The sequence below is a fragment of the Tenrec ecaudatus genome, chromosome 2 (assembly GCF_050624435.1).
Source record: "Tenrec ecaudatus isolate mTenEca1 chromosome 2, mTenEca1.hap1, whole genome shotgun sequence".
Classification (NCBI taxonomy): Eukaryota; Metazoa; Chordata; class Mammalia; order Afrosoricida; family Tenrecidae; genus Tenrec; species Tenrec ecaudatus.
In genome coordinates, this window is record NC_134531.1 from 136,533,427 (window position 1) to 136,548,672 (window position 15,246).

Genomic DNA, 15,246 nt, shown 5'->3' on the forward strand with positions numbered 1-15,246 from the left:
AATATATAAACAACCCACAATGGAATATTATTTAGCCATAAAGAGAAATGAAATCACACATGGCTTGAAAATATTATGCTGAAATGTCAGCCTCCAATGGGTAAATAGGGTATTATGCATTCACTTATATGAAATAATACACAGAAACCAAAAATCATTAATGGTTATCAAGGTGGAAGGAAGGAATACTGCTTTGTTCCTCTCAAAAAAAAAGAAAGCATTTTAATGGTCCAGCATTGTTTTACAAATCAACTTAGAAAGAACTGACATCTTTGATGATGAATATTAAACAAAAAGATAGCATGTTTTTCCTTTTAATCTAGTAAACTTTTTTTCCTTAGACAAAATTCCCCATATACTGGTTTTGTTAATAGACATCTTACTGTTATAATTGCTAGGTAAAATGAGCTATTCCCTACCCACACGGCATCCTGTGTGTTGTAAGCAGTGGCTACTAGCTTAAAGATGGTGCAATGAGTGGCATTACTTGATATTGTTCTTCTATCCGTAGTCTCTGTAATGTCCACCAAATAACTGCATGGGCAAACAAGTTATGGAAGTTCTGCAGAGGGGTGTGGAGAGTCTCACCATACCTTTGGGTAGAAAGCCATCTCAGAAGAAGGAAGAGAGAGAATCCTGTGAACACGAGAAAGAAAAGCCACCAGCAAAATGCATGTGCAGCAGAGGCAGCACCTATACTATGAGCTGAAATGACAGGCAGTTCCTGCCCATGGAAGGAGTAGAGGTGACCGAATGCCTTTGGGCAGGAGGTTGGCTTGCAGAGTGGAGTACTCTTTGGGTTTTTCTCAGCATGAAAGGAATGAATGTTGTAACACATTTGCCAGGCAAGGAGGAGGCCTAAGGGCTGCACTGTGTGAGAAGCTGGGGACTGGAAAGACACTTGTCTGCTGCCATAATCAAGCAGAGATACTACTGAGACAACAGAAGGGTATCCTTAATGTTTTCTGATCTGACTTGTGGTACCTTGCTTCCATAGCAAACCCCATAATTGCGAGTATTGTCTGTGAGTTTTGTGTGGCCATTCCAACAGATTATTAAACCAAACAGAGAAGTAGAGGGACAACTGGTGTCAGAATAGGATAATGCAGGGTGGAAGCATATCTGAACTCTGTCTCATAGGAATCATCTTTGGGCAGTGGTGGAGTTGCATTCTCCTTCCCCCCACCTTAAATAGTCAGAGGCCAGACATGGCCCTCATAATATTTCTTTAGGTGGGTATTTCCAGTTGATTCAGAGATGCCTCAGAAGGAAGGCCTGGCGATATAGTTCTGAAAGATTGTAACTACTGAAAAGTCACTGTTTTCACAGTTCTAATCTAAAATACAGGGGGTGGGTCCTTATTAGTTGATGTTAAAGTAAAATCAATTTCTTTGGTTCTTTTGTCTTTCTTGTTTTGTTGCTTCCCTCATACTTCCTTAAGGTGCTTAAACAATTGGCACCTAACTGAAGGGTTGGTAATTCAAACCCATCCAGAGAAGGAAGGCCTGCTAATATGCTTCCATAAAAATTATGGCCTGGGGAAATCCAGTGAGGCCATTATATACTAACACATGGGCTTGCTATGAGTCAAACTCAACTAAATATCACCTAACAACAACAACAACAAATCTTCTAACTGAAAGCTATTTATATGTATCAGACTTACCTGATGTCTCTATATTAACTTTTAATTTCTACTACCTACCTAACCAAAGCCATGTTGCAAATTTGATACAATAATTAAGGCTTAATTATAAAAAACAAAAATAACCAAGTACTATCAAGTCAATTTTGATTCATAGGGTCAACAGTACCATCAGGGATACACTAACACTTTAGAAAATAAACACTTTCAGGGAGGAGATAAGTCAGACAACTTTCCTCTAGTTCCTAAATGCTTCCTCCACCACAACTCCCCTACCATCTTGATCCCAATTCTACCTTACAAATCTAGCTAGACCTGAGGATGTACACTGGTACAGAAAGGAACTGGAAACAAAGGGAATCCAGGGCAGATGATCCCTTTAGGACCAGTGGTGTGAGAGGTGATACTGGGAGGGTGAAGGGAGGGTAGGTTGGAAAGGGGGAACCCATTACAAGGATCTACATATAACCTCCTCCCTGGGGGTCGGACAACAGAAAAGTGGGTGAATGGAGATGTCAGACAGTGCAAGATATGGCAAAATAATAATTTATAAATTATCAAGGGTCCATGGAGGGAAAAGAGGAGGGGGGGGGGAATGAGGAGCTGATGCCAGGGGTTTAGGTGGAGAGCAAATGTTTTGAGAATGATGAGGGCAATGAATGTACAAATGTGCTTTACACAATTGATGTATGTATGGATTGTGATGGGAGTTTTATGAGCCCCTAATAAAATGATTAAAAAAAAGAAAAGAAAAACTCTCATACATTGTAGTCTGCATGAAGTTTCTGAAAGTTACACAAATTTGATTTACATTTTTATGCTTGTTGAACGTATCATTTCACTGTTGTTAGGTGTCGTTGAGTCAGGTCTGACTCATAGCCACCTTATGAACAACAAACAAAACACTGTCCCAGTCCCACACCTTCCTTTTAATTGCTGCTATGTTACATTGAACCCCTAATGGCAGCTACTGTGCCAATCTTATCTTAAATAGCTCATCATTATGTTGTTCTTGCTACTGCTGTTAGGGCCTTGATCCACACAAGGGGTCAGCAAACTGGGGCTCATAAGCCATATGAGGCTCTCTAAATATGTACATATGGCTCTGAAGTAAAACTGAAAAATTTTAAAGGATATTATTCAGATAATGGTGATTTCATTGATTTATAAAAATGTCTATAGTTCTTGAATGATTTTTGAATTGTTATGACACACAGGATTGGCTCTTCCATCTCAAAAGTTTGCCAATTCCTGGTCTTGACTCTTAGCAAGGCTATGTACATTATTATATCCAAGTTGTTATCACAGGTATACTGTTTCTCCTAGTTATGAGTCATTTCAGCAAATTACAGGGCCAAGTCACCACTCATCTGTCACTTTGACGTCATGTGGTGGCTGTGCTACTGGAAACTGTAGTACTGGTATTTCAATGCCAGCAGGGTCACCCAGGGTGGAAAGGTTCCAGACAAAGATAGACAGGGAGAAAGGACCTAGCTATCTACTTCTGGAAAAGGTTGCCAGGGGAAAGCCTTATGGATAGCAGGAGAAGACTAATTTTCTGATCTACTGCTAGAAAATGAGGACCGCATAATAGTAACCCACTGTTGATAAGTCAACGTTTATTCTAAGTGATCCCCTGTGGGTCACCAAGGCTGAAACTGTGTATGGCAATAGAAAGCTCAGTCTTTTTTCCTCAGAACTGCCAATCATGTAGATCACAGCCCAATGTGTACCCACTATACAAATTTGACTGTGGACAACTGTCTCCTCAAAGTCTTTGAGCAAGGCTTTGGACGCCTGCACTTGCTGCTGTGTTGCTGTTAGGTGCCATCAAGTCGGTTCTGATGCTCAGCCACCCTACGTACAACAGAACGAAAACGCTGCTCAGTCCTGCGCCATCCTCACCATTATCCTCATGTGTGAGGCCATTGTTTTAGCAACTGTGTCAGCCTATCTTGTTGAGGGCTTTCCTCCTTTTCATTGGCCCTTTACTTTATCAAGCATAACAAGGTACTTCTCCAGGGACTGGTCTCTCATGACAACATGTCTAAAGTGTGTGAGACAAAGTTTCAACATGCTTGCCTCACAGAAGTATTCTGGCTGTACTTCCAAGACAGATTTGTTTGTTCTTTTTGGCAGTCCATAAAAAATATTTTCAAATTCTTTCCCAGTTCCATAAGTCAAATGCATGAATTATTCTTTGGTCTTCCTTATTCAATGTCCAACTTTCAGATGCATACGAGGCAACTGAAAATGCCATAGCATGTGTCAAGTACTCTTTCCATTGGCATTGATTATGGATCGAAGCAAGATGAAATTCTTGACCACTTCAATCTTTTATCCATTTATCATTGATATTACCCATTGGTTTAGTTGTGAAGATTTTTGTTTTCTTTACACTGAGGTGTAATCCATACTGATAACTGCAGTATGGATTTTTTTTTCATCACCAAGTACTTCATGGCACAACTCAAAATGATAAACGGTTACATAACAAATATACAAATTCATATGTATAGTAGATATATATATGAACCTTGCAAGATTGAATACACAGGAATTAAATTGACTATATTTGTGGAGAGATGATGGAGTAGTTTAATACTATCAGAACAAGGTCAGGGGCCAACTGCAGAATGGACCATCAATTACTCATATACAAGTTCAAGTTGAAGGTGAAGAAAATTAAAACAAGGTCATAAGAACCAAAGCACAACCTTGAGTATATTGCAATTACAGATCATCTCCAGAATAGGTTTGATACACTGAACACTAATAACTGAAGACTAGGTGCTGTCATATTTTGGCTCCGATAGACTTGTTTTAATTTTCGTCAGCTGTAGTCTGAAGTAACATATGAGCAATTGGTGGGCTGTTCCACAGTTGGCCCCAGCCTTATTTTGGCTGATGATGTTTAGCTTCTCCCTATCTCTTCCCACAGATAGTGCTTTTTTGTGCTTTCAATCAGGCAAAGTCCATGCACACAGCTGCCATTTTTTGAGAAAGGTATTTCCAATAAAAATGTCATTGGTGTTGAAAATTCTATAGTGCCATCTCTGGCATTGGTTTTGCCATTGAGATAATATTTTGCAACTACTGATCCAACTTCTTTGTTTCCAACTTTCACATTCCAATCACTAGTAATTATCAATGTCTTGATTATATGCGTGACCAATTTCAGACTGCAGGAATTTGTTGCAACTTTAAATTTCTTCATCTTTGATGTGAGCGTTTGGCACATAAATTTGAATAACAGTCATATTAAACTAGCCATTGCATGCTTATGCTGACAGCATTGTATTTCAGGATAGATCTCGAAAAGTTTTGTTTGACAATGAATTTGCTTCTGTTCCTTCTCAATTTGTCATTCTTGGAATTGTAGACCTATGATTATCTATTCAAAGTGGACAATGATATTCCATTTCAACTCACTAATGCCTAGGATATCGATCCAAGTGCTCCATTTCAGTTTTGAGAAATTGCAATTTTCCATTATGTGTATTTCATGCATTCCATGTCCCAGTTACTACTAGGTTTTTGCATCAGTTTCTTTTCATTGTAAGTTGTGCCAGATCAGCAAATAATGATATCCAAAGCTTTCCGTCATCCATGTCATTAAAGTCGACTATATTTTGAAGAGCGCTCTTCCACAGTCATATTTTGAGGGTCTACCAATCTGAGGTAAAACACAAAATCTGTCTTAGAAGTATAACCAGAACACTTCTTAGAAGCAAGGATGTGAAGACATCACTTCATGTACTTTGGATATGTTTGCTATCATATGGGATCAGTTCCTGGAAAAGACATCATTCTTAATAAAGTAGAAAGTCAGTGAAATGGGGGAAAACTGCCAATGAGATAGAATGACACAAGGTCTACAACTAAGGGTATAGCACAGCAACAATGGTGAGGATGTTGCAGAGCCAGGGAGTATTTCAATCAAGCATAGTGTTGCTATGAGTCACACTGTCTTGAAGATATTTAACAATAGCAATAGGAGCAAGAAGAGTAGTGGGTCATCACTGGTCTGAAGTGAAGAAGTCATTATGTACTGTCAGCCTTATAACCAGTATTCTAGTAAGATGGAGAAAAACACAAGGTTTGGAGCCAGATGGTCTAAAGTGGAGGGAGTCATGTGGACTCCCAGGCTTGCAAGCAGTCCTTGCTGCTAACCCAGATCTAGGTGGCTGGGGATAAGAAAGAAGGCTGGTGTGGGGTCTGAACTGAACAGAGAAGGGAAGGGGAGAGGAGATTTTCACAAGATGCAGCTGACATATGGAATAAGATTTGTTATTTACCACTAATTTGGCATCAAAATGGGTCATCTTAGTCTCCCTGAACTGATCTGTACATACCTGCTCCAACTCTCTAACTTCAGCTTTATACATTTCCATATATTACTATCATTCCAGCCACTCTATAGATTTTGCAATGACTGATCCTGCTACCATGAATACTCTTTCCTAATTTCATGCCTCCGATTCTTTCAGATCTTAGTTTTCACTTCCTCAGTGAAACTTTCCTTAATAGTACTAAATCCTAATAGATGAAATCCTTCCTACTAGTATCTGCTAGGATCTTCTAAGCATCTGAGAGATGAAATCCTTCCTACTAGTATCTGCTAGGATCTTCTAAGCATCTAAGAGTGTGGGGAATGTGTGAGAGGAGGGGTTTCAGGTCCCCAGGTAATCCACATAAAGGTGGATTGTAAACCACCAAAACTTTGTAAACTACTTATGCAGAAAGTAAACTAACCAATTCCTTGAGAACTGTCCATATGGATATAAAACCAACCAATATTTAACAGAATGTGGTCCAACAAATGATTCTGGGAGAATTACAAACTCCAGGCGAGAAAGGACACATAAAAGAGAACCAACCAATTGCACTGTACTCCTCTAGCATACTACAGGCATCTCAGCCAGAGAAGACTAAAATTGCAAGTGCCTAATACACTGCAGAGATTATTTATACAAATAAATAGTAACTTGAGTGCTTGCAATGGTTTCTTATTACACTGAATAAAATATCCAAAGAATGGTTGGATAAGGAGGTAAACAAACCTAACTATTACTGTGAAGCCAATTCCAACCAACAGCAAGCAACCCTAAAAGATTGATGAGAATTAGCCAATAGACCTTTTAAATCTCTTATCTTTATGGAAGCTGACTGCTATACCTTTCTTCTGCAGGTTAGCTGGTGGGTTCAAACTGCCAAGCTTTCAGTAAGCAGTCAAATACTCTACCACTATGCCAGCAGAGCTCTTTGGAGACAGATAAGGGATATAAACAAAGCCCAATCCTCGGAATATTATGAAATGTATACTTAGAAATTCTAAAACCCGATGGTCAAAATAACTAAAAAATCCATTTGAGTACCTATATAGGGAGTACATGCTGAGGGTGTACTTGCATATAAGACAACAATTTGGGGAAAATATATTCAAATTCTTCTAAGAAAGCAAAATTTCAAAGGCAAACTTCAATTCCTCCCCAAATTATTATAAATAACAGTTCTAGGGATTTAAAAAAAACTTTCCTCAAAAGTATTTTGTTTTCAGTTGTTTACAAAAATGTCAGTGAGAGTTTCAGTAGGGAATCAGTGAAGGAGAGGAGCGAGATACAATTCTAGGCTTCCATTTCCAGATTGTAGGTCAGGAGAGATTTGAGTCTTGATGTCTAAAAACACAATGACAGCCACAACAAAGACAACCAAATCACAAATGAGGACTGGGTTTTCTTGGCTTATCACATGAATGACCATGTCCTACTGCTAACTTGACCCCAGAATATTTCCGAATAGGGCTTTTAGAGTTAGCAAAGTAGATGCTCTTACTCTGTGAAAATGGTGCAGTGGTCTATGAGGTTCTCTAACTTCAGGAAATGAAGGGAGAATTCCCATCAGAATGAATCCTCCAAACTCACTCCTACAAGGCAGAGGTACAACATACCTCCCACCAGCAAACTTCTTAGCAATTCTGACATAGCAGTTGCTCTCCTGGCACTACTTCTTGGCTGGGTTCAGTAATTCATTGTAACGAACACAGAAAACTCACAAGCCATACCCACAGTTTTAGGGTTTATTAGGGAAGTAAAAGGTCACAATTCAGCATCAGGAATGATGCAGAATACAGCTCTTTCATCAAGAAAACTAGGTTGTACATACCCATAGGCAGCTGACCTTCATTCAATTCCTTAGCCTTAACTCTGAACTCTGTGATGCTTAATGTATTATACAGCTCTTATTTTCACCAATTAAGTAACCAGGGGAACTTCACTCTACCAGCACCCTTCACCTGAAGGCACTCAGCTCCATCTCTACGTACATCAGTGAGGAAGAGAATCCATTTGCACAGCAGCCCAAGCCTAAGACCAAGTGACATAAGGCAGAAGCCAGACATGCTTCTATATCCTTCTTTCTCCCTATTCTGACACCAATTGTTGCTCCCATAACACTACTTTTCTTCTGGATTCATTGTTTACAAAAATGTCAATTAAAGTTTCAGTTAGGAATGTGCAGAGAGCAGGAGAGAAATACAATTCCAGGCTTAATTTCCATATTATAGGTCAAGAGATCTTGAATCTTGGTGTCTAAAAACATAAGGATGCAGCAACAAAGACAACCAAATCACAAATGAGGGCTAGGTTTTCTTACACAGCAGTTCCTTTTATCTGACAGAGACAATCTATTCCAAAGACCACACACAACTCATAGATGATGCTCATGGTTAAGGCAGGGTTACTCAGGGAAGCTAATACACTACAACAGGCCAGAATCAGAAAACATTAAGGATAGGATTCATTGGTCAACCACAGTTCCTCTCTTCAACTAGCAGCCAAGTCTCTCTCCCTCTCATCTTTAATCTCTCTCAGCCTCTCTCTAACCTCTCCGCCTCTGTAGGCCAGACGTCTTCCTGCTACTTTGCCTCAGTCTCATAATCTTCACACTGCTCCTCTGCTCTGTCTCATGGTCTCCTTGCCTTAGCCTCTTATCTCAGAGTATCATGGCATCTGCTGTCTCTGCTATGTCAGGCAGGTATTCCCAAATTGCTCCAATGGTGGCTCTTCTTTCTTGATATTCCTGAGAATTTTCTCTGTTCCTGCTTCTGAGATGACTCATTCTTTTTTTTTTTGATGACTCATTCTTATAGCAAGGAGATTAACAACTAAAACAGGCCAATCACGGCAAGAAGAGTAGCAAGTAAAATAGACTAATCCTTTTTCTTAGTGCTTCATATGCCCTATTTGCATGGTCCAATCACTTGGTGGGAGTTAGAGAGACAGAGAGATAGAAGACTCCTATTAAGAGAATTTACTTCACCACAGTTATCTAGTCTAGTTATTCTGACAAGAGCCCAGACGTATCTCGCTCTACTAGTAAATATCTTAGCATAAAGGCACAATTCTTCCCTGTGGGGGTCAGAAATCCCACCATAAAATCTCTGGCAATACAGCTGTCTCCTGGGTCTAGGAAGTTTTCCGTCCAAGGACTGAGTCCAGAGGGCACACTCCAGTTCCTTCCAGATCTTCTTTGTTGGTGGTTGTTGAGTTATAGTCAATTAACATGACCCTTCTAGCTGTAATTCCTTGTGCGATATATTCTGATTCTGCATTTTATGCCTGTGGCTATGATCCCATTTTGGAGGGAGTTCTCTGTTACAAGATTAGGGTGGGATTAAATGCTGACCTTAGAAGGTGTGAACCAAATCACACCCTTTGTTTCCTTGGTGGGGGTGAGGGCTGCAGATCTTTAAGACTACTTTAGATTCACCAAGCCCTGAGGAGGATATTCCCACTCAGAGTAGCCAAAGCACAGAGAGGACCACAAAGCCAGCCCCACTATGAGACACAATGTTCCTCACTGACCCATAGCAAGCTATGCAGAACACCACTGGAGCACAGTGCGGGAATTGCGCCCAATCTGACCACACTGAGGTGAAACATTAATGATGTACAACAGAAGAGCAAGGGAACAGAGCAACGAAGTCCCCAGGGATTACTAAAAATAGACTCTTGGTCCCAAGGTGTGGCACCCCAACAGACTGGTTAACAAACAGACCTTTAAATATTTACAGGTTTTTCTTTTTTTGTCCTTGGCTTTTTTTGGTTGTTTTGTTTTCGTTGTTGCTTTGTTTTGCTCTGTCTTGTTTTGTGTGCATGATTATCTCTGCAGGTCTATCTAGATAAGATAGGTGGGACAAACAAGCTGGAGGAGAAAACAATGATACCAATGGTTGTTGGGAGAGGGGGAGGCAGGGGAAAGGAAGAGGGAGTTAACAAATCCAGGGACAAAGGAACAACAAGTGATCCAAAATGGATAGCGAGGAGGGTGTAGGAGGCCTGGTAGGGCTTGATCAAAGGCAATGGAACTGAGAGGAATTACTGAAACCCAAATGAAGGTTGAACATGATAGCGGACAAGAGTTAAGTAAAAGGAAAGAGGAAAAATCTAGGAGGCAAAGGGCATTTATAGAGATCTAAATACAGGTATATGCCGATGGGGAAATAGATCTATGTACATATATACATTTAGTATTAAGGTAGCAGATGGACATTGGACCTCTATTTAATTACTCCCTCAATGCAAGAACACATTGTTCTATTAAACTAGCATTCCATGATGTTCACCTTCTTGACATGATCGCTGAAGACAAAGTGGGTGCATAAGCGAATGTGGTGAAGAAAGCTGATAGTGCCCGGCTATCAAAGGATATTATAGAGTCCGGGGTCCTAAAGGCTTGAAGATAAACAAGCGGCCATCTAGCTGAGAAGCAACAAAGCCCACATGAAGCACACCAGCCTGTGTGATCACGAGGTGTTGAAGGGATCAGGTATCAAGCATCAAAGAACAAAACATCATATCATTGTGAATGAGGGGAAGTGTGGAGTGGGAACCCAAAGCCCATCTGTAGGCAACTGGACATCCCTTACAGAAGGATTGTGCAGGGGGGGGGGGGTACAGGTGTAGCAAAAACGAAACATACAACTTTCCGCTAGTTCTTTAATACTTACTCCCCCACCACTATCATGATCCCAATTCTATCTTACAAATCTGGCTAGACCACAGGATGTACACTGGTACAGATAGGAACTGGAAACACAGGGAATCCAGGACAGATGAAGCCCTCAGGACCAGTAGTGAGAGGGGCAATATCAGGAGGGTGGAGGGAAGGAGGGGTAAAAAGGGGGAACCGATCACAAAGATCTCCCTGGGGGTTAGACTACAGAAAAGTGGGTGAAGGGAGGCATCAGTGTAAGAGATGAAAAAATATTAATTCATAAATTATCTAGGGTGAGGGAGGGAGGGAAGGAGGGTAGGTAGGGAAGGGAAGGGGGAAAATGAGGACCTGATACCAAGGGCTCAAGTAGAAAGAAAATGTTTTGAGAATGATGAGGGAAACAAATGTACAAATGTGCTTGACACAATAGATAGATGTATGGAAGAGTTGTACGAGCCCCCAATAAAATGATTTTTAAAAATAAAATAAAAATTATCTGCAGCAAAAAAAAAAAAATTCATTCAAACCAATAATGAAGCTCACCGATACTGTTATGTCTTCCGTTTTTCTCTTAGCACTGGAGTCAAACAAGACATTTCTTCCTCTCCTTTCACAATCTTGATATACAATCAGTCGAATTTGGCTTGGATCAAATTCTGGCAAAGGCCAACTTGAAAAAAAACAAAAATCCATTAAAATTACTGTACTCGATATTCCACATAAAGCCTTTAAAACAAACCTATGTAGTGTTGGTATAAATCAATAGAGATGTTTACATGAAATAATCACCTTTTAACTCCAGAGCTAAAAAGTTATACCAGCTATGACAGTTTAGATTAAAAAGTAAAAATAAAAATGGTGACAAGCATCACATGATGTATATAAAACATAACCATCGCATATCAATTAAAAACAAGGCTTCAAACTAGTTAGAAACAGTTCAGTCATAGCTGGTGCAGCAAAATGAGAATGAATCTAAACTTGTAAACTTTGGATGTAGCTGAATGACAAGCAGAGGGGGGGAATTACAGGTGGAAGCCCTGGAATAAGAGACTGAGGAGTGGTGAGCCCTATTAGGAGCTTGGTGCAGGAGATCCAGCTACTATCAGGACTATGAAGAGGGACACCCATCCAAAGGAATATGGTTGTCTCCATCGTTCAGCAGATCTGGTTGTCATGGAATGTGCATTTTGCCCTTTGCAGTGGAGGCAGATTAAGTTTCTAGCAGAGAATGCGCCCATTAATTTTTCCTGTCCTAGTTATTGGCACACTGACTCACATTTTACAAATTCAGTTTGGTTCAATTTTGCATCATCAGCATGACTGAACAACAACAACAAAAAAAACAATTCAATGTCCTGGTTGAAAATAGCAAACTTAATAAATATACATAAACACAATTTAACATAATAAAAATATACTCATTTCATGGCATGAACCTAGATAATGTAATAAGGATAACCCATATTTTAATATCTTTGCTACTCCTTCAATATGGAAGGGTGAAAACTGTTTTTAGTTTCTGTGATAGCACCTATGTAATTATAAGTACATAAAAGTACAGCCAGAAAGCTCCTTAGAAGCAAGTACGTCAAGGCACTCTGTCTCATGTACTCTAGCCATTTGATCAGGAGAACCCAGTCCCTGAGAAAGGATATCAGTGCTTCCTTTTGTTGTACATTGGGATGGTCTGCGGAAGTCAGAACCAACTTCAAGGGTGACACCTAATGACATGTACTTATAAAAGAGTAGACAGTAAAGAAAGTGATGAATAATTAAGTGCTAGTGAGACTATTCACATTTTGTTAATGAAAGTATAAGTTGGTCCATCTCTTTAGAAGTCTCTTTGCTTTTTAAATACCGTATATACTCAAGTGTAAACTGACCCGAATATCAGTTGAGGCACCTAATTTTACCACAAAAACTGCTTTAAAAATGCGCTGAAAAAACTCAGCTTATACACAAGTATATACGGTATATTACAAATAAGCAATAACAGTCTAGTAATATTGAAGTTGCTCCAGCAAATCTATTCAGTTAAGCTTACCACTTTGTTCATAATAGCACTAGTTATAATAGTAAAAAACTGAAATTAATTTCAAATGTTGATTATCAGGATGGGTTATCAATATTATGAAATACTAAACAAAGACAATAAATAAACATATGCAAAAGAAGAGGTTGAATGAGCAAAACAAATATCACACATATAATTACTTATTTTTCCACTTATAAAGGTTTAATATAGACCTAATTTTATTTAGGGATGCATACTTACTCTTTAAAAGGAAAACTGAACAAAATAAATATAAACAGATCAAAAATGGGCAAAGTACTTTAATAAGACGTTTCCTCCAAAGACATGCAAATGGCTAAAAAACAAACAACCACACAAACAAAGCAAAAGTCATTGTCCCTAAGGCAACCCATTAATTACATAAAAAATTGTTCGACAGGGCTTTTTTGCGTGCAATTTTTCCCCAACAATTTTATTTGCACGTAATTTACGTATCATAGAAATGAATAGTTCAACCGTTCAAACATATCAAGCGGGAATTGTACAATCACCACCACATCCATCCTAAAGCATTCCCTCTCTGCAAAGTTGATTCACCCCCAAAATGAGCTACAATCACCATCAGCTCCAGCATCCCCTTTATTATTTATTCCCAAACTCCCCTTTCCCTCCCTTATCACTCATTCCCCTGCCCTAAATTCCCTGTAACACCTTGTATCAGTTATTATCATTGTACATACACTCCTCCTGCTCTTCACAGCTGGTGAGCCTCACAGAAACAATGAAAAACAAAACACACTGAGGTGGTAAGGATAAGATGATCACATTAGTACAAAGACAAAAATACATATAATACATGAGAGGGCGAAGATCCCCATCAACATTCAAGAAGTCAGGGAAGAAACTTTTGTCATGGAACAACTAAGAGATACTTGCCCCCAGAACAAATTCAGGACATGTCTATGGTAGGGGGTGGGTAACAAATTCTATCCAGCATAATAATCAAGGTTACAATGGTCTCTGCCTGTTAATAAGGCTTTTGAGGACTCTTGCCTTTGGCTATAGCGGATCTGCCAGCAGCTCCATCTGACTGTGGTGGGCTCCCACTGTCTTCCAAAGCCTTCTACAAATTGGGTGTTCATAATCTTAGCTCTGATAGTTTTCTCTTCAACATATTTGAATTTTGTAACTGTTACCTTTGGATCAATCACACTAACTGGTGTACTACTTCTGTGAGGACTTATTTTGATTCCTCCCTTGGATTTGCCTGCAATTTTTATGGAAGCAGATTGCCAGGCTTTCTTCTGTGGCACTGGAAAGGGTGGATTCAAACTATCAACCCTTAAATTATTAAAAATTCCAAAACAAAACTTACAGCCATCAATTTGGTGCCGATTCTTAGTGACCCTTTTTTAAGAAATTAGATCATTTTATTGGGGCTCATACAACTCTTATCACAATCCATACATACATCAATTGTGTAAAGTACACTTATACACATTTGTTGCCGTCACCATTCTCAAAATTCTCCTTCCGCTTGGGTTCCTGGAATCAGGTCATTTTCATTTTTTCCCTTCCCCTCTCTCCCCACTCACCCCTCCCCTCATGAACCCTTAATAATTTATAAATTATTATTTTATCTTATCTTTTTTAAAAATTTTATCTTATCTTACACTGCCCGGCATCTCCCTTCACCCACTTTCCTGCTGCCCATCCCCCAGTGAAGAGGTTATATGTAGATTCCCGAAATCGGTTCCCCCTTTGTACCCCCACTTCCCTCCCGGTATTCCCACTCTCACCCTTGGTCCTGAAGGGTTCATCTGTCCCAGATTCCCTGTTTCCAGATCCCATCTATACCGCTGTGCATCCTCTGGTCTAACCAGGTTTGTAGGATCATAATATTTGGAGGGAGGAAGCATTTAAAAATTAGAGGAAGGTTGTGAGTTTCATTATTGTTACACTCAACCCTGAATGACTCATCCCCTCCCCACTACCCTTCTGCAAGGGATGTACAGTTGTCTACAGATGGGCATTGGGTCCCCATCATGTGCTCCCCTCATTCATGATGATACGATATTTTTTCCCGCCTTTGTTGCTTGGAACCTGGTCCCCTGGGCCCTTCATGATCACACATGTTGGTGTGCTGCTTCCATGTGGGCTTTGTTGCTTCTGGGCTAGATAGCCGCTTGTTTACTTTCAAGCCTTTAAGTCCCCAGACGCTATTTCTCTCAATAGCCGGATACCATCAGCCTTCATCACACTTACTTATGCACACATTCGTCTTCAGAGTTTATGTGTGGAAGGTAATCTCACATGATGGTTTCTGTGACCCTTTAGGACAGAGTAGAGCTGCCCTGTGGGTTTCTGAGACTGTAATTCTTTACAGAAGTAGAATACCATGTCTTTCTCCCTTAGAGCAGTTGGTGCTTTGGAACTGCTGACCTTGCAGTTATTAGTCAAGGGAAAATCATCTGTGTACCACTAAGAGACCAAATGGTCAACAAGCACATGAAAAGAAACTCAGTATTACTAATCATCAGAAAAATGCAAATCAAAACCCCAATAATGTATCACTTCACATTCCAAT

General features: G+C 39.7%; 1 protein-coding gene across 2 annotated transcripts in view; it reads right to left on the bottom strand.

The window, feature by feature from the left end:
* Window positions 1-15,246, bottom strand: part of FNIP1 (folliculin interacting protein 1) — a 110,848-nt gene that overhangs the window by 54,778 nt on the left and 40,824 nt on the right. For both annotated transcript variants that reach the window (XM_075541512.1, XM_075541511.1), the window contains exon 2: window positions 11,186-11,312. In XM_075541512.1, the coding sequence (XP_075397627.1) occupies window positions 11,186-11,312 (127 nt within the window). The remainder of the gene's footprint in view (window positions 1-11,185; window positions 11,313-15,246) is intronic.